General features: G+C 40.4%; 1 protein-coding gene and 2 long non-coding RNA genes across 3 annotated transcripts in view; 2 read left to right on the forward strand and 1 right to left on the reverse strand.

The window, feature by feature from the left end:
* The window catches only part of LOC148040347 (uncharacterized), a 30,576-nt gene extending 28,852 nt beyond the window's left edge, over positions 1–1,724 (forward strand). Inside the window, exon 3 of the long non-coding RNA XR_015694635.1 lies at positions 19–1,724. This is a non-coding gene — a long non-coding RNA (uncharacterized LOC148040347). The remainder of the gene's footprint in view (positions 1–18) is intronic.
* LOC148040346 (dynein-1-beta heavy chain, flagellar inner arm I1 complex-like) overlaps positions 1–19,534 on the reverse strand; it is a 288,628-nt gene that overhangs the window by 33,782 nt on the left and 235,312 nt on the right. The window contains exons 39-48 of the mRNA XM_087698625.1: positions 13,778–13,922; positions 13,421–13,597; positions 7,749–7,859; positions 7,468–7,644; positions 6,560–6,769; positions 6,320–6,454; positions 2,837–3,046; positions 2,424–2,567; positions 1,706–1,888; positions 1–227 (exon numbers count right to left, since the gene is read on the reverse strand). Of these exons, the coding sequence (XP_087554751.1) occupies positions 1–227; positions 1,706–1,888; positions 2,424–2,567; positions 2,837–3,046; positions 6,320–6,454; positions 6,560–6,769; positions 7,468–7,644; positions 7,749–7,859; positions 13,421–13,597; positions 13,778–13,922 (1,719 nt within the window). The remainder of the gene's footprint in view (positions 228–1,705; positions 1,889–2,423; positions 2,568–2,836; positions 3,047–6,319; positions 6,455–6,559; positions 6,770–7,467; positions 7,645–7,748; positions 7,860–13,420; positions 13,598–13,777; positions 13,923–19,534) is intronic.
* LOC148040348 (uncharacterized) lies at positions 1,825–19,403 on the forward strand. The gene is made up of 3 exons (XR_015694634.1): positions 1,825–2,002; positions 6,813–8,111; positions 18,840–19,403. It is a non-coding gene; the product is annotated as an uncharacterized LOC148040348 (long non-coding RNA).

Below are 19,534 nucleotides of genomic sequence, written 5' to 3' on the forward strand. Positions count from 1 at the left end.
CAATCTATTGTGGTACAGTTAACGAGGCCTGGAAACATCTGTAGACGTCTATGGAATGACTCCTGTACAGGACTAAGGCACAAGACTACATGCAAGTTTCCACGAGCTTTTTCCAAAAAATAAGAATATAATTCATCGTCAGATTCTCCTGCATTTGTCTTTTTAGCTTCAACTCTACATTGGTCGTAGATTGCTTGCAAATCATCTTTAGCAAAAAGATTTGGTACCTGTGTGTACATGAGCAGAGCAGTAAATTTTCAGTAAATATGAAACAAGTTCTGCAGTAACAAATGAAGAACTCCAGTCATTAACCATCAACATTGAATTGACTTAAATTATTTGCATGTGCCCAAGCAGTGCTGTTCATTTATGACAGCTCACGTATTGAATTTGAATATGGATCAGCCTATCTCTTTGTACTTCAAATTAGAGAAATATAGTTAAAGAAATACCATAAGGGGTGCTAGTTGTTGAGGCCAATTAAGTGTCAGCTGTCCAAAATTAAGGGGGCGAATTGTATATTTTCAGATTTGTGTATTTAATGCTTTCTGTAATTTGACTTAAATCAGATTTATACCACCCTTGCCAAGAAGGAAGGCTGGTTTCAATGGGGGTGAGACAGGGCAGGAGAAGTAAGTGGGACAGGCGAGGGGAGGGCACCTGTAAGCAGCACCTGCCAGTGAACAGTTGGGAAAGCAAGGTGGGCGATACAGAGGGGAGCAGAGGCAGGAGGGTTGCACTTGAGACAGGTGGGGGGCAGGGCAGGAAGCAGAAGTGAGATAGGCGCAGAGGATAGCAGAGTGGTGCAGCACCTGTATGCAGCCTGTAGGCAGACAGGGCAAGGCAGCCTGTGGCAGAGGGGGCAGTGCCTGTGGGGAGCAGAGGTGGAACAGGAAGGAGGGGGGGAGGTTTGGCACCTGTGGCCAGTGTCGGAGAAGGCGGCAGGGGGCAGAGAGGCGGTTTGTCAGGGTGCAGGGTGGTGGTGGTGGCAGCTCATTAGGGGGTCAGCTCACGCTTGATAGGGCTGACAATCAAGGGATGACATAATCATGTATTGCTAACGCCCATGGTTGGGGTACTGAACAGCCAAATCTGGAGCGGATGACTTGGTATTTGTGCAGATGTTGGTAGAAGAAATGGAGTAACCTGATCTGTAGACTCTATAAATGAGCAATGAATGTGTACTCAACTACACTACAAATGGTGGAATGTATGCAGAAGAGTTTTCAGCATTGTAAATAGAGCTCTATACTTCCAAGATAAACACTAGGAAGTATACAAACTTTTATTATGGCTTTAATGGTACTGCAGCATATCATATAAATTGTGTTATGAGGATGGCCTTTCTAAAAGATAAAAAAATATGTTGCATTTACAGTGAATAATGATTAGCATATTGAAATCTGCTTGAGCAGATAAGTGTCAATTTATTTGCTTTTCTTTCCAGGTCCAAAAGGGTCTTCAGTCAAAGTTTCTTATTCGTGAAATGCAGAATACGGAAGAAAATTGAAAAATATGGTCTTTCATCAAGGCTTTGCTATTTTATATTTTTTTCGTATAAATTCTTTGATAAGGACTACTAAAATGCATGCCCATATGCTCATGTACAAGTTTGAGTGAAAGGGATGCACACTGCACATTACAGTTGCCTGTTAGCTTTAATATGCAATAATTATACAGTCTAAAGTGTGGTAAAATGTCTCACCTCTCCTGTACTCAGGATATTGTTGATGTCTTCAAGGAATGTCTCAACAACAATTTGTGTATCATCAAAAAGAAAAACCACAGGAGGCCTATTTTCTCCAAGCCCTGCTTGTTGGTACAAGTTCTTAAGATCATCGTGAAATTGACTTGACCCATAGTTTTTGGTGACACTCACTGTGAAAATCTGCACGAAGATGTCAAAATGCTCAGCAGAGAAGAGACATAAATGAGCTCACAAAGGAGATTTAGAACAGTCAAAAGGGCAGCAATTTCTGTTTATGAGGACAAAGGATATCAGGTTTTCAGCTGGAACCCTGCAATCAGGTTTAACTCATGTTGAGATTGAATCTAAGTTGAAGACCAAGTACCTTAGAAACTGAGCAAAAGACTGCAATCACTGCTGCTTAAAATGGTTGTTCAAAATAAATGCTCTTCAAACTTTAGCGGGCCAAATGTGCAACCAATCCTTCACTTGGGATAGGAACATAAGAAAACATACTCCCTAGATCTTCAAAGGTTTTGTAATACGACTTCTTTATTTTTTAGAGAATTAATAAAATATCTATTACTAAAATTATACTCCAACTAACACTTATCAGTAGTAAATGGTTCTGAAGATGGTTTCTTGACATGCACTTCTTTGTGTGAACATTCAAAAAGACTTTGCATCTTGTTTCTAGATTAGGAATGCTTCATATTATGGAAAACGAGTATTTTACCTTCATGTCAGCTACAAAAGAAGCAAGTCTAGTTAGGCTTTTACGCCCACTACCACCGACTCCAACAAGAAGTAGGTTTCCTCGTGGCTGGATAAGCACTCTGTGTATGCGGCAGACATGCTCCATAGCATCACGAAATAGAACCTGGCATGATTTCCAAATCATCAAATTCTGTACTGGTGGTCCTGTAACTTTTACAATTATGAGGATCGTATAATTTATATATGTTATGTAACCATATTATCAAGCTTGCTTGTGCCGTATGTTGTTCAATCACTTCATATCCAACAAGGAAGAAGTGCCCTGACCAGTTGGCAAACCATGGTTCATGAATTATAATTCATAATGCCAATATAGCATCCCCAACAAGTGCACACAATTATTATCAGAGAAGAACTACTTATGAGCAGTACCAGATCCATTGAAAACACTCCAGGTTGTGACTGAAGTTCTCTGAGATTCTCTTCTAGTGTATCCTTGAGCTCTTTAAAACTCGGTATTGGCTCATAAACACCTTCTGTTCCAGGCTGCATGCAACTTGTAAATACTGAAAGTTCCCCATCTCTAAACAGGCTTTTCCAATCTGTATTGAACAAATCCTTTAACTTTTGATCCAACAGTTCCTACAGCAAGATCATCACCGATTTATTTCCCAGCTTGTAGACATAGGAGTACTCCCTAAAACAACAATGGAGATTAGCAGTGGCTAAGCAATCACAAGATCTAGTAAATCTGTCATTGCCAAGCTCAATTCAACATGTAGCTTGGATATCTGCTTTGCACCCCTTCTTATTTACTGTCTTATGATTTGTTGAGTGAAAAGACAATAGGAAATCTGTAAACCATATGCATTCAAGTAAAAATGACCTTAGAATAGGACTAAAATGGTTGGACAGGTTGACTATACCTTTCTGTGCTATAAAAGGAAGACCCTCTAAAGCCATTGTCAATCTATCTTTCACCCAGTCAAGAGTTTTTCCAACTAGCCTTAAGCTCTTCGCCTATCATTTGTTTGGATCACCATCTAAGCTTTATAGTGGAAGTGCATGGATGTACAGAATCATCTTTTTATCAGTTCGTTTGAAATTAAAGCAGTTTATGTTCTTCTCATATTTGCCATGTATTCTCTAATCCTTGCTCAGATTTTGTCTGTTGCACCATGTAATTTCTACACTTCTTTCCACGAGCCATCATCTATTAATTCCTAAATCACTGTCATAGTCTCAATTTTATCATGGAAGGCTATCTTGATGGCTCGCCCCCACACCTAATGTGCCCTCTCTCTCCTTTGGCTCTCCCGAACTAGCACAAGTTACTACTAGGAGCCTACCATAGTTGACCCATAGACATGCCTTGTTTACATCAATGTTGGGTAGTAGTAGGCATGCCTCTTATGGTAAAACAAGTAATTCAAGTCCCAAACATGTTTTTATGTCTTCCACTTAGGAGGTCCTCCTTGTGTCATTGTCTCTATAATGGACCTAGCTCCTACAAGGCCTTGAAGTCTTTGTCTTTAGGGATCATTTGGTAGATTTACAAAACAAACCACTTTCCACTATAGAGCAACAACTTGTGTGGTGTGATTGGACTTTCACATCAAGTGATAATTGAAGAGAAGAGGCTGTCTCAACATCTCTTATTAGGTGATGATTGAAGAGAAGAGAGCCCTTAGGATGGTGTTTCATGGCACTACAGACACTACAATTGCTACATGGTGGACGGTTGTCTGGTTCACACATAGAGGCTTAACTTGTGCAGATGAGGATGTAGAGGAGTGCCATGCTTATCTTACTTTAGGAGCTTGTGAGTAGGACTATCATGCCGGATTTCTCTTCTCATAGACAGTATGGACTTAGGGGCATTGTTATAGATGGGAGCTCATAGCTAGTATTATTGCTTGGTACATATGGAAAGCTAGATGTAGCCAAGCTATTGATTTTTTGGACATGCCTACTACAAAGACTATCTTTAGGATTTGGACAGATACTGTGCATACTTTGTGCGGGAGATAGGAGAGAATACAAGGCAGTTCAGAAACTATGAGGAGAGATGCTTTTCCCAGGACGTGGGATACAAACCCACATGGTTTGTATTATAGACATCCTAGCTGGCTATTCATTCAAGCTTTGTAATAGAATCCCCGTTGTTACATATTTCTTGATATGGAAGTCCCTTATAGGGCTGCTTTGTATTTTGCTTTTTGCCTTTGGATACTTTGTCCCCAGGACAGACATTTTCCTTCTTTGTGCAAAAAAGAGAAAAGAAAGAAAAGATAGTATGAATTTGGCCTCAAATCTTCTCCCAAGATCAGTGGTCTTGATTTTGCTGAAATATCCAATCTATGCTAGGTTGCCATGGGTTCTCCATGAATTGATGTGATAGTTTCTTTGGTGTTCTAGGCTAAAAGCTGATGTACCAAAATACCTTTGGGCTCCCATGTCCTCCAAACCAAATAAAGTTCTTGATCAGGTGTTTGGAAATCCCATCCAACATTGTGCTATCCAGAAACTCCCAATCTAATCTGCATAGGCCTTCTTAAAATTGCAAATTTACACAAAGACATCTTGGTTCCAGATTCGGTAAGAATTGTGAACTCCAGAAGAAGGGTTTTATACATACTTCCTAGCAAGGTGATTGGTCTACATTGACTGATCTTTGGGAAATGAGGTGATCTTTGTTGCCTTTGGGAAATGAGGTGAATCAATCCCTCAAGTAGTTGCTTTGGCATGTCTTTGGATGCCATGAATCTCTTGAAAGCTGTGAGAAGGCCTATGTCAAGAAGATCCCAATAGATCAAAAGGTCCTGTCCAGTCAGACTTTCGCTTGGGCGATCTTTGTTGCCTTTGGGAAGTGAGGTGAATCAATCCCTCAAGTAGTCTCTTTGGCATGTCTTTGGATGCCATGGATCTCTTTAAAGCTGTGAAAAGGCCTATGTTGAGAAGATCTCAATAGATCAAAAGAAGGTCCTGTCCAGTCAGACACTCTCTTGGTGGCAGGATCCAATAGATCAAAAGAAGGTCCTGTCCAGTCAGACACTCACTTGGAGGCAGGATCAGAAATTTTGCAAGCTCCTGTGCTGCGGAAGGGGCCATAGGATATTTGCTCATATTCTTGGTGACAGCACTCTTGGTGGTCTGCCATACTGTATCTCTGTCTCTCTCAAAACATGGGGTCCTCATGGATTGTTAGAGGACCATGTAATAGTTCGTGGCAACCATCTAACCTCCTATGAGACCTTAATCATAGATCTATCTGCTCTCATGAGTCTCTTGGCTCCTTGTTTAGAGTATCTGCACCCTGTGATATGAAAGAAGTCTCTAGTGCCCTGTCTCCTGTCTTTGTTCAATATAGTCTGGCTTAGTATTTGCGCTCTGCTCTAGCATTTCTTCATGGCATTTATCTCTGCTCTGGCAGAGTGCATCCTCTCGGCCACCCTCTTTGAGATCTCCTTTTCTAAAATAAGTGTTGATCCCTTAGAGGCTCTTGTCCAAGTCTTTAACTGCATGACCATCCAAAAAGGCCTAGCCTCCCAAATCTGCGCAATGGATTCCCAGGACCATCATCATAACAGACGTCCTTGAGGATGTTTGACACTCAAAGAGAGCCCTCTGATCCTCTTAGGGAGAGCCAAGTAGACAAGAAGAGGTATCACAAAGGGCAGTGTCAAGGAAGAGTTAGCAGAAAGAGTGATTGAAGTCGGAAAGCTCAGTCCCTTTGTTATTTTCATGTTAAGTTGTCTGTGCAGATAAAGTAATTGAAGTCACAAAGCTCAGTCCCTTTTCAATCTTTCTAGACGAAGCTTAAACCATATGTGTATAGAAACTCTGATGGGCCCTTTCCCAATACATCCACACACATGAGCTACATGGCTACTAACATGAACACATTTGTCAAACCTGAAGCCATGTTTTATCATTTGTGTCCCACATGCGGTCTGCGTACACCCGGAAACATTCATGACAGAACAACTGCAACATCATATCTTTGCTGATATAATGTTCCTTTGATGCTTGAAGAAGACCTTGAATAACCTGAGGAGCAAGAGTGATGAATATGTATGCCATCAGATCATAGTTGAAGAAATTCCATGCCAAGTTTAATGGTTTTCAGAATCAAGCATGAAAATGATCTTTTACCTTGGCCAGGTCACGCATATTGAATATATAGTGGCCTTTTCCAGGTATAGGTAATAGCTCTGCTGTAACTGCATTGTAGACTTCGATACATGCACACACTAGAGCATCGCCAAGAAGTCTAGGTTCATCTTCAAAATTTGCAAGCTTTGCAGTTAAGATGGCTCCAAATATGCGTTTCATTTGATTGTCACTTGGAGTCGTGATGTTTACCTGAACGAACAGCGTAACTTGAAATGTTTTTTGCAAATGCCAGGGTATGTTGAAACAACAAGTGAAGCAGTCTTTTGATAAAATACAGACAAGAAGGAACCATTTAAAGATTACACCATGAAGACTGTTCCAGCATTAACAAAAAGTGCACCAAGGTGGTGGTCAGAAAGGGAAAGACTGGGAGTCCCTAAGGGGTACCACATCCCACCCCAGCGGCTGTTGTAGCCATTCTTCTGACATGGGCTCACAGAGATCAGCAATTATGGCTACTTTTGTTACTATATTCTTGTTGACTTCCAATACACAGATTAATCCTTTCCTTGAAAAAGAATAGATAGAGAGACGCGCACTACAAAGTTTCTTTCAGCTTATGTATACATATAAAAAGCATTTTTCTGTTACAAATACATACAAAAGAATTATAAATTTTCTATGCTCAATGATATCACTTCTTCCATTTCTATTACATCAGCCACATGTGGCACGAGCAAATCTGCTTGATGTCAATCCTAAAGCACCTTCAATGCTGTACCTAAATATTTACAGCTGCCATTTCCAAGACTGGACACTGCCAAAGAGTTCAGGGGTTGACACAAAGCTTTGGAGAAACTTGAACCATCAGGTACACTTTTCAAAATGTGTCATTTTCTTGTTCATAATTCGCTGCATGCAAACAAATTTAGTATCAAACAGCTTACCAAGGAGAAGCATGCTTGAACCCGCTGAGAAATGGAGTTACGACCACCACCTGGTGGAGCCATTGCTGCTACTAGCTGCATGTTCTTCAAATATTTCAGCTCTTGCTTTTGACGGTCGTACCAGAAACTGTTGTCGATCCATAACTTCAACAACTCTAATGGAGGCATGAAGCCAAACTATGACACAGAATTGAGAGCTTTAGCTCAATTCACATCCAAACCTATCAGCGACCTGAAATACAAATTTATAGAACATAATTATTGCAAATCTTTTGGCTTACTTGGCTTTTCTTTGGCATGTTAACATCATCAAGGAAGCAAACAAGGCGCTTTCCACCAGCTGGTGCATAAATTCCCTTGGTTCGTTTCTCAAAGCGACCTTCGATAGCATCCTATTATACCATGGAGTTCATGTAATGAGTGAACTATTTAATGTGGAGTAAAATCTTATGATTCTGCAACGCTGCAACTATTTCATTCAACAAGTCTGAATATCACTCCTCCCATTACACTAAATGCACCCATTCTTCATGACAAGAACTTGCTAGCTGATGACATCTTGGTGCATTGCCTCTACATGGCCCACAAATGCATCCCAACGATGCCAACGATGCTGGGACATCTGTTGCTCTACAAGTCATTAGGTATGTTTTACAAAAGAATTACAAATAGATGTATTTTCTGGAGGTGTTTTGTGGGCAAGCCAAGACAATATGCAAGCTTCCTTCAAAGAAATTATCAAAAAGTGGCAGCAATATTGCAGGATTCCATGGTTTGGTTGTCCCTTTGCAGCATCCAGCTATTTTACAAGATTTGTTTAACGAGAGCAATGTACAATGCAGAGCAACATCTTATTAGTCTGCAACCGATGGATTTTCTTCAGTTATGGTCGTGAGGTTAATATCATGCTTATTAGCTGAAACAAAGCAGTATATAATGAAACAATAAGCAATGTGGAATGAATTTTGTAGTCTGATATATTTCATATTGACCTAGATATTAAACTGGAAGTTAAGTGTATCAAGTCTTCTAGATGCTTTGATGAGCGAAGGAAAATTTTGGTCTACAGGTCTTCTAGAAGTTATCCAAGGTTTTCCATCAAAATAAGGGGAGCTAAATGAAAATATGCCACAAGCATGGACTGCTATGGTAGAGACCCTTTATCACTGACAGATGCAGTTGTCCATGCCTGGAAAGTAGACTTGCCACAATGCTGTCTTCTAGGGGGGAAGTCCACTTCTAGGGGGGGAGGTCCACTTCTAGGGGGGGCAAGTAGACCTCCTCAAGCTGCTAAGCACTCCTAATACAATCAGAAGCATCCCTTGCCCAAAGGAATGAGAGTTGTAGCTCTAGCGCTTAAACCCATGAGCACTGGTGAGTAAGTCTCTTCGAGAATGCGTAGAGGCAGACAGTGGTTTATGATCCTGCACACCAGGGATGTGGCCTCTAAGCTGGAAAACCCCTCTCTTATTCGCAACTCTTTCTTAAGGGAGAGATTAACTTGTGGAATGCATCAGCAGGGTGATGAATGGGACTATGGAGTGTCTATAGGATGTATATATGACTGCAATCATCCTTTATGTATAAAGGAAAGGAGTGAAATAAAGCATCCCTTCAGGAAACATGGGTATAGAGAATATACCATGAGATTGGATGCAGAAGTGGCTGCATTCAACAGTCAAGTCTTAAATCTTGAGAGTTTGACTATGCTCTTGCTGCTGTGATGATGAGGATGAGGGAAGGATAGAGCTGGCTAGGGAGGCTGAAGCAGGAGACACAAGCACTAAGGACACAATATGAGGACAAGGGAACTGTGAAAAGGTGGAATGGAGATGTAGTGAAAGTAAACCTGGTGAAGAGAATCCACTTTTCCAAAATCTTCCTACTGTGATAAAAATTACATTGCCAATTTTTGCTTTAGATGGAGCTTTGTTTTTCTGAATGTACCTTATGTTTCAAATCGACCATTTTTGAGGCTTGTTCATGTGCCATAATTGATTGGCATGTGCTTCTATCCATCAGGCAAAATCAACATTCAGTAGGACTTTAAAGTGATTCTTGACAAATTCAAAGGGGCAGGCAGTTAACTTGGATCACTGAAGGAGTTCCAGCATGACTCAATTGCATGAGGAGAAGGATGCATCAATGCAATTGTTTTGAAGTCCTCCCCAGCTTGCTGGCACTGCCACAACTCAGCTGCCATGATCCATCACCACCTCCCCGCTCCCTGCAGCCTTGCACAGTCCAGTGTGCACCACCCTAGCTCGTCCATACCAGCCTCCCATGCTGCTCTAGACTTGCACACCCCACCCCAGCCAGTGTCCTGTGCTGCTCCAGAACTGCGCCCACAATCCCAGCCAGTCCCCACTGCCTCAGCCCTTCCGCACATCACAATTTTGTCGCCATCCTCTAATTCCACTGCCATTCATTCTTGTCACTAGCTGCTGTTGCTTCGCTCTGAAGTTGTCACTAGGGTCACCACCTTGACAGCATTTGCACTTCTTAGCGACATAACTGAATGTTTCCTCATAGTCCAAACCATATTGCTGAGCATAGCCTTTGGCAACCAATCTTGCCTTGTTTCACTCTATGGAACCATCTGATTTACCCTTCACCTTGTAAACCCATTTGTAGCCAATTGGATTCTTACCTTGAGGTGGCTCTATCAAATCCCAAGTCTGATTAGATGCAAGTGCATCCATCTCCTCATCCATAGCAATACACCAATGCCTATCCACAATTGCCTCATCAAACATAGCAAGCTCTTTATGTCCCATAAATTCGGCGATGTAAGCATAATGTCTAGCATTATATCCACTCTATGTCAATTTGTCAACTGGATCCCTCTCTTTTTGAGACCCCTCCACTTGTGTGAGCTACTTGATTACCCTCTCTCACGAGGAGGACCCCTAGTGTGTAGACACTAGGTGTGCCCAATTCATTGTCCAAGCTATCACTACTAGATGCATCATAGCCACATTTCAAAGGTCCATAACATCATCAACCAATTTCTCTTTCCCTTTATTTCTCTCCTTCACTAACATATTTATGTTAATGGATACAGATACACCACTAATCAATCTGCCAGTCCATGGACTCACACTAGAAGTAATAGAGTAGGTCCAAACATAGTGTTACTTTGTGGCTAAGTAGCACTCTTTACGTCTCCTTTTGAGCCATTATCTTGTATAACAACACCTTTCTACCCATATCCAGATGCAAGTTTCTACTTATCTCATGGGTAGAAGGATCGTATCATTTGTATGCTTTGCTCTCATAACCAAGGATTGTATCATTTGAAAGCTTTGCTCTCGTAAGTGTGACCAAGAAATATACTTTTTTCAGTCTTGGGTCAACTTTTTCTACTTCTCATCAGGCACATGCACATAAGCAATACTTCTAAAGACTTTCAACTGATAGCTATCAAGTTTATGCCCTTAGAGTCTCCCATAAAATGTAACCTCATGAATGCGAGTAATAGAAGATCCTTAATTTTACACCCAATTTGCTGATAGTACATCCCCACATCACATTGAGTAGAAGAAGCCACAAAAGATAACACATGAGCCCGATCATCAACCACATCATCTATAGAGTTATACATCTTTTCAATAGAATAAGCCTTCTTAGCTCTTCAACAGCCCTTGGTTCAGCAAATACTCTACTCCAATGAATAGTTTCCGTATGCAAAGAGTTGGCTTCTTGTGTTTATCAAATATTCCACTTGTGGTCGACAAGAATCTTTCTCCAACTCTAATTGAGCTTAGTGGAGAAAGGAAAGCCTGATATCTTGTTCTCAAAGTGACCAAATACTACTTCCTAGTGAGAGACCAGGGAAATAGTCTAAGAAAACCCTCTTTTCATATTCCAGGCATAAGTTATTTCCATGCTTTACTTATCATGAAAGGTATTGATTCATCAAGGAAACCAATATGCTAAAAAATTCTGTTGTCAAGCTAATCCTAGTGATTTCCATCTACCCAACAAGCACAAAGCATCCTCTCACTCAGCCATAGTGAAAGGTCCTTCCAAACCCAACATAACCTGATGAGATAATGGGTAGAACATGACTATCTTGATCAAGAAAATTCCAATACACCCTGAAAAATTCAATTGTTGAGTCATCCCATCTTGGTGATTTCCATCAAACTAACGAGGGTAAACCATCCTCTTACTCAACCATAGTCAAAGGCTCTTCCAAACCCAATGCATCCTGATGAGAAATAATGGGTAGAACATGACATAAGATAGTCGATCTAGTCTCAACCAAAACTAGGGGCAACAAATCAGCATAATGCTGCCTACAACAATATTCTAACTCATGAGAGGTTGTCTCTGGTGAACAGTTGTGTTTTTGACTCTACAAATGTTCTCTATTTGTCGAGACATGTGAAGGTTCTTAAGAAAATGTTTAGACAAACAATCTTCATCCAAATTAGTTTTTTGGTCTAGCTCTTCACCCATTTGTATAATTTATGTTGATCGTTCTACATATTAGCAGGCTTGGTGCAGCAATGCTTCTTGCTTAGTATCTTGTAACTATTGAGGTTGAGCAGCTGACATAAAAAATGCACATGTTTGCTCATTTGCTTGCATTGCATTGAGCATTTCACCTGTATACCTTGACCACAATCTTGAATGACAGCCTGCATATGCTGAACAAAATGGAACCACACAACATCAACATACTCATAGATCTGATCATGCAATGGATCCATGACAGCTTGCACCAGTCTTCTAAACATATCATGTTGTACATAGCCGTTATTCCAGCAAAAGACGTTTTCCATGTAGTGGTATAGCATCCATAAGGATATCCAAAAAGATCCCCAACCATAGGGAGCATGATCTGAGAGTAATCAAATGCTATTAATCCATAGCTTGCACACAAAATCATCAGACTTATCTGCATGAACGTGTGCGTGTGCAAGTTGGGTGTATTACAATAATGTACAAAAGGTGTTGTGTTCTGTTGGTGAGAACTCAACACACATGAAAAGCAGTGAGAAAAATGCTTTTTGGATTCAGGTGTGTTGTCGCCATCTGGCTTTGTTGTTCTGAAGACCTGATGTAAATATTTCCATACATTGATTTAAACTTCTTCATGCTAAAAAAAAAGTGAATACATCTGCTTGTTAATCTCATGAAGAGAATGGCAATGAAACCAAGAATGCTGAAGTGGTCCTTGGAAAAAGCTGTAAGAGTCAAAAAAGAGGCCACAAAAAATTAGCATGATTCCGAGACTACCACATTGTCCACAAGGCCTAGTATCTCGCTTAGTCGAAGGAAGACAAGTGGGTATCTCAAGGCAGCAGAACAATGCTACAGAGTGAAAAGAGCTTCCTGAAAGCAGATGAAGGAAAATAAGCCTCAAATATGCTGAGATATGGAGGGAGTGAGAGACAGGACAGCCCCAGAAAACATATTGAACTATCTTTTTTCTTTCAAGAAAAGAAAGATCTATTGATAAAACCTTGGAGAAAATCCCCCTAAGATAAAATACAGAGTACAAGGAACTCTGAAGAGAGTGTCTGAGTACATTACAAATACAATAGTTGTGTAAATAACAAATCTGGTGGGCTATAATTCCAAACCATCTGGGGGGCATGTTGCACTATCTTGTGAGGGTCACATGTATACACAAATTGATCCCCCACAGACCATGCTTTGCAAGGAAGCAACCCACCGGCAAGGCAGCAACCAGACAACACATATAATTTTTTTCTGTCAGGAGCTAAAACATGAAACTTTCCAACAAACTGGAAGGCATGAATTATGCATAACTACATGTATAAGCTTATGCATGTGTGCTTACATATGTATTTTCTATCTTTGTTTAGGGAAACCTTTAGATGTGACGAGGCATGAAAATCTTTGTCAAATTATCTTGAGTTTAATCCACTTTCTACAAAAATATTGTAATCTCAGCACAAAACATATAATGCATTTACACCTGCAAACCATTTGATGATGTTTGGGCAGAAAAGTTGATTGTCATTGTAGAGAGACCATCAGGGAGGTAGTGTGTGACAGATTGAACAACCAAAGTTTTGCCAACTCCAACACGTCCCACCACCATCGCATGCTTGTTTGCTAGAGTTAGTGTCTTCAATATGAAGCTCGTTCTCACCTTGTAAATGTATAGCTCTGGTTAGAAAGCAAAAGGCCAACACAAAACATGTAGATGTACCTAAGCTATTTAACTTAGAATGCATTTATGTACGCAGATTACATGAAAAAAGCAAACACCACATGTGCATTAATATATGGATTATTTTGCAAGTGAAAAACCATCAGGTTAAAGACTTACTGTATCTACTGTTGGCACATGGATTTTGTAAAATGGAGCTCCAACAGGAACTTTATAAGATCCAGAAAGCTTCTCTTCCCATGGAATGAAACTCTTCTTCTTAACATCAATGTAGTAGTCATACACTGTACCTGCTGCAGGATATCTGCAAAAAAGGTTTTATTAATAAGAAAAGATATGCAGTTTTCTTGAATGATTACATGTAGGAATAGCTAGACTAAATACCAGAATTTGAATAGCTAGAGTTGGATGATTATATGTAGGAATAACTAGACTGAATACCAACATTTGAAGAGAGATTACACGATATTGACCATAAAGCCTAGAGAACAGACATGTCATTATGAAAACTGTGACTACAAGCTTGGTTGGAACAAAAGTACATAGCTTCTTTTTTCCAAGAGAAGAAAATTCTATTCATAACACTTCAGGGAAAACTGCCTTGAGACAAAGTACAAAGTACAAAATCCAGCTTGGGGTGCTTACAAGGTACAAGATCTAGTAAGCCCAATTTAAAAGAAGCAGCATCATTGATACTCTCATGTCCACTTGAAGCTACAACTAAAGTGGAAGGCCTTTATACCACTTGAGATCATGATGTAAGATTTTCTTTTAAACCTAATGGGTGCCGGGTATTTATTAAAAAGCTATTGGGTAATAAGTAGGATCACAAGATAGATTATTAAAAGGACACCAGGTATGCAAGCAGGATCACAAGATAGATGATAAAATCTCTCAACTCCACCACTCCACATATGCTAACAAATATTGCAATTGCTTATCATGGCATCTATTATATCACTTGCCATGGTTGCATGGTTGGAGAAAAGTAGTAATGGTTTTATGTTGTCACACTAGGAGTGATAGAAGAACTATCAAAATTAAGAAAAAAGTTTATGAGCATCTAAAATGCACAGTTGATTGAGCATATATGTTGAATACTTAGCAGCATATGAACTTGCAGATTGAATGTCCTTTACTAAAGAAGCCTTGGACAAAAGAATGCAAATGGATTCAGTGATCTATTTAGAAATGTAGTTATGATTGGGAGACCCTTAAACTTTTATAATAAGTAGAGATATGATTTTGCTAAGAACCAGATAATACATGGATAATTGTCCCTTTCAAAATTTGAGTCAACACAATCCATACTTACTGGATGTGCCAATGAAGAATGATCCTTCATGAGAAGCAATAAACTCCTTTTCTTTTCCACAAAACACAACTGCCCTTCTTGCCTTTGCAGCCTTGGCTCCAATCCAAGCCACCTTCATGTTCTAGACATGGATACGTCTTCAGCTTCTTCCTCCACCCTAGCAGCCTCCATCAAGTTCCTTGCCCAAGCTACTTCCATCTCCCCCAAATTTTCACAATTCCCTTTGGTGCATGAATCACCACATTAGAGTGACCAAGTAGTGCCAACACTTTAGACACATGGAGCTAGCGAGTTGCAAAAGATTGCAGCCACTCCACCACCACCAAGGGCTCCCATGTAGCCCCCCTCACATCTATGATTGATGCCTTCCTCCTGATCCACTTTTGTTTGGACAAAAGCTTGCCCCCATAGATAGAGTGACGACCCTTGAAGCATGCTCTTTGGCCTACAGATTGGTTGGAGATTGCACCCCATTCACATTATGAAGGACTCCATCTAGGAGTTTCTCATTGGCACCCTAGCTAGGGTCACATGAGTGGTACCCCTGGAAAAGGGATGCTTCATTTAGCTCACTTGAGCAGATGGAGGTAGCACTTGCCACCACTCCGCTTGTAGTCATGTCCTTAGTGGCATATTTTGATAGATGGATTGAGAGCCGGGACAACACATCACTTGAGGATACCACCACCATCACTATCTCCTTTCCTAACCTTGATGAGTACTTTCTCCATACCGCTTTGAGATTGGTAGCACATTCGACCATGTCATATAGAAAGAGAACTTTTGCCAACATAGTCTTGGAGAGTCCACATTGATACCCTCCCCCAAAATGCTAGGATTTCCTCCATCCATGTGGGCTTCCTTACCTAGCGGTCTCATATGCAAGGTTCCTTAGCTAATGCTTTGTTTGCATGATGATTGGACATCTAGTGGTGGAATGATGGCATGCCTCCTTTAGGGATGAGGGAGGTAGCAAACCAACATGTTAGAGGAGTAAAAGTGCCAGATATGGTGCGATGCTAGGTAGAGGAGGAGATGGGTGCTAGTGATAATGAGAGGAGATAGTGCGATGAGAGTGTTAGAGGAGATAGTGCTATGGTATGGCTTGAGCAAGGAAACATGGAAGACTGGGTGGATCTTCATGGTGTTGGGGAGTTGGAGTCGGTAAGCAATTGGGTTGATCTGGGCTACAATATTGAAGAGCCCAAATCTCATGTGGTGGGGGATTAGATCTCTTCCCTCTTAGTGGTGAGCTATGGTATGGCTCGACTGAGGAAACATGGAAGACTAGGTGGATCTTCTTGGTGCTGAGGAGTTGGAGTCGGTAAGCAATTAGGTTGATTTGGACTACAATAGTGAAGGACCCAAATCTTTGGTGGTCTAGCTTGGTGGAGGGCCTTGTTGTTTGGAGGTTATGCTTGAGTAATCATACTTTATCACCGACTTTGTATGTTGGATGTTGGAGATGATACTGGTTTGCATAGTGCTTGTATTGATTCTGAACCTTTTGGATTTGTTGCTTGAGTTCTTGGTGTATATCTGCTAGGTGTTGAGCTTTATCTCGAGCGGCAGGATTCTTTACTTGATTGGAGAGATGTACATCCATCCTTGGATGTTGGCCATAGTTTGCAAAGAAAGGAGTTTGCTTGGTAGATGCATGGATACTATTATTATAAGCAAACTCTGCAAAGGGCAAGAGCTCAAACTAATCATTTTTATGGTAGTTGATGGTGTAGCAGAGATATTGTTCCAAGACTTGATTTACCCGTTCTATTTGATGATCAGTTTGTGGATAATTGGCTGTGGATAACTTAACTTGGACTCCAAGGAGGTTGCAAAGACAGTACTAGACAAGATCTTGTACTACGAGATTACAAGGTGACAAGACAACATGAATATAATAGAAGACAAGACAAGACTAGATACCATGAGTAGACAAGAACTAGAACTGGAACTCCAAGTTACTTACTTGAAGGTCTTGACTCCTTGAGCTCCCAAGATTGGCATTGGCAAGACTAAGGAGCTCTATGGCGAGCCCCTCTGTTTATAGGTGTTGGAGGGTGGCTAAAGATCTTCTAGAATGTTCCATAATGAGATAATCGATGATGCAGGTGATGACATGGCATATCTTTTAGAATGGCATGGCAAGGGTGGATTTGCATGGTTGGCTCAAGGATGTCCTGTTAAGGGTGCGTTCGCATGGGTGTGGATTCATATGGCATGAGCAAGAATTAATTTGTACTAATCTGTACACTTGATCATGGCATATCTGTGACATTCACTAGTGTGGAGGCAATTTCACCCTCTAAGCAACATCATCAAACTTCTCCAACACCTAGAAGGGACCATAGTAGTGCATATTCAGCTTTAGATACGATGTGACATTCACTTGATCCGTACACTTGGTCATGGCATATCTGTGACATTCACCAGTGTGGAGGCAATTTCACCCTCTAAGCAACATCGTCAAACTTCTCCAACACCTAGAAGGGACCATAGTAGTGCATATTCAGCTTTAGATATGATGTGTCTTTGTCCTTCATCTTTTTCAACCTTGCCATTCTAAAATGACACAATACATAATCACCCTTTGCAAATTGCAAAGCATATCTATGGTAATCAAACACCCCCTTTTGCTTCTGTTGCAATCTCTGAAGTGCATGCTTTACTTTCTTTAATTCCGCTTCTTATCTCTGTGTACAGATTACCTTCTTTAGTAAACCTGTGGATGATCAAAAATCCCCATGAAAAATAAAATCCTCTATAGCGAATCTCTGTTCAAGTTAGTTTCTAGAGAAATCTGTAGAGAATGGAATAATTGGTGAGGAGAAAGTGTTCGCAGAGACAAAATGTCTAGAGGGAGAAGGGAAAGTCTATGCAAAACCAAAATGTCTATGGGAAATTCGATATTGCATAAAGTGACCTAGTACATCATATAAAAAGTAACTAAAAGATATGGAAGTCCTGATAAAGCCTGTTCCTATGCTATGTACAAATAGTGTGTGGTGAGCCCCAATGAACATACAATATACCAAGGCAAAGTACAAAAACGGCCCTGTAAAAGGACTTCAAAAACTAAAAATATACAACAAAGAGGAAGTTCATTACAAGGCTTGAGTAAATAACCAATCACGAGGTCTATAATGACACACCATGTGTGGTTGACAGTGAAAGTTGTGTCTGAATCTGATTTACGCTACTTAGGCCGCCTTACACTACAGTATTTTTGATCTTTTATTTGTCATTTGCTGCAAAATTTTTCCCTAACTCTTCATTTACTTCCATTCCACACACACACATAGATTCATTTTTAGCTTTAGCACAATAGCAAAAGCATCTTAATATGAAAATGTAGAGGAGCTCTTATGCTTGCTCTTGCTGATTACCCTAATGATCCTTATCTTGCTCATCTTTTGCTGGGGGAGTTGAAGATTTCATTCAAATGGAGGAGAGGCATAAAGCTGCAGCTATTCAAATGTATTTAAAGGGTCAAAATCTACTTGGCAAATACGCACTGACCCCTGCCTTTTCAGGTCTTGAGAAAAGTTTCTCTCCACATCCTCATAGTCTCTGAACCGCCTTGTACCCCATCTCCCATAAAGAGTGTGGGCAATCTCTGCCCAAGAAGAGACTCCAAATGTGCAAGGAACTAGTCACTCACCATTCTATCTTGATCTCTTAAACTAGATATGACTGGAAAATCTCCGTCCAAGAAGAGACTCCAAATGTACAAGGAATTAGTCACTCAACATTATATCTTGATGTCTTAAACTAGATATGTTCAGAGACTGGAGAGGGACAATATATGAATATGCATCCAACTAACTCAATTAGTGAATATATCTTCTACTCAATACTAGACATTCAATAGATTTTCTAATCAGAACCTCAATATAATTGTCACAGGAATGTGTTACAAATGGATTCGTTCATGGGAATCTCTAGTCTTCAAGAGATCAGGGAAAACAGCTGAGACTATGATAGTGACCTGTGGTGCAGTAGCTTGGGTCATGGAAAGAGGCCAGCATGTGGCAACAACAATATGAAAGTTACTCCTTTCTCATTGCTATCATTGTTGCTAGGCTCTTGCTAGGTTCATTTGGACTGTAAGGTGCAGACATGCCATTGGTCTACAAGACATGTGACAGATTATCAGCACACTCCGTGGAGGATGGGAGATGTGCAGGCTGACTTTGAGTTTATGAGGAGATGTGCAGGCCGACTTTGAATGTATGAGAAGAGATTGTACGAGGAGAGATGCTTTTATTTGCACATGAACTTAAAGCACCTTCTTTCACTTTGAGCCACATGTGGTTTGGCATTATAGCCTACCCCATTGGTACTCCAGCCATTGTATTTATGATGTATTTAATAGTCTTTCATAGGGTTTACCACCACCCAAGATGTCATTAATAGAATTTTCTTTTCATTGACAAAAAGAAAGAGATTAGGCAAACACTAGGATGCTTCATAGAACATCAATGAAGATTGTGAAGTCCACATCTGAGTAACCTCCATCTCTGTTTTACGACAAACGCATATTGGGCAAAAAATATATTTTTTGTCGTTTGGCCAAAGATGAACAATGTTTTCTTGAACTC

Source organism: Lygodium microphyllum, chromosome 2 (assembly GCF_053477565.2).
Source record: "Lygodium microphyllum isolate KBCC chromosome 2, Lygodium_microphyllum_v1.1.10, whole genome shotgun sequence".
In the NCBI taxonomy this organism is placed as follows: Eukaryota; Viridiplantae; Streptophyta; class Polypodiopsida; order Schizaeales; family Lygodiaceae; genus Lygodium; species Lygodium microphyllum.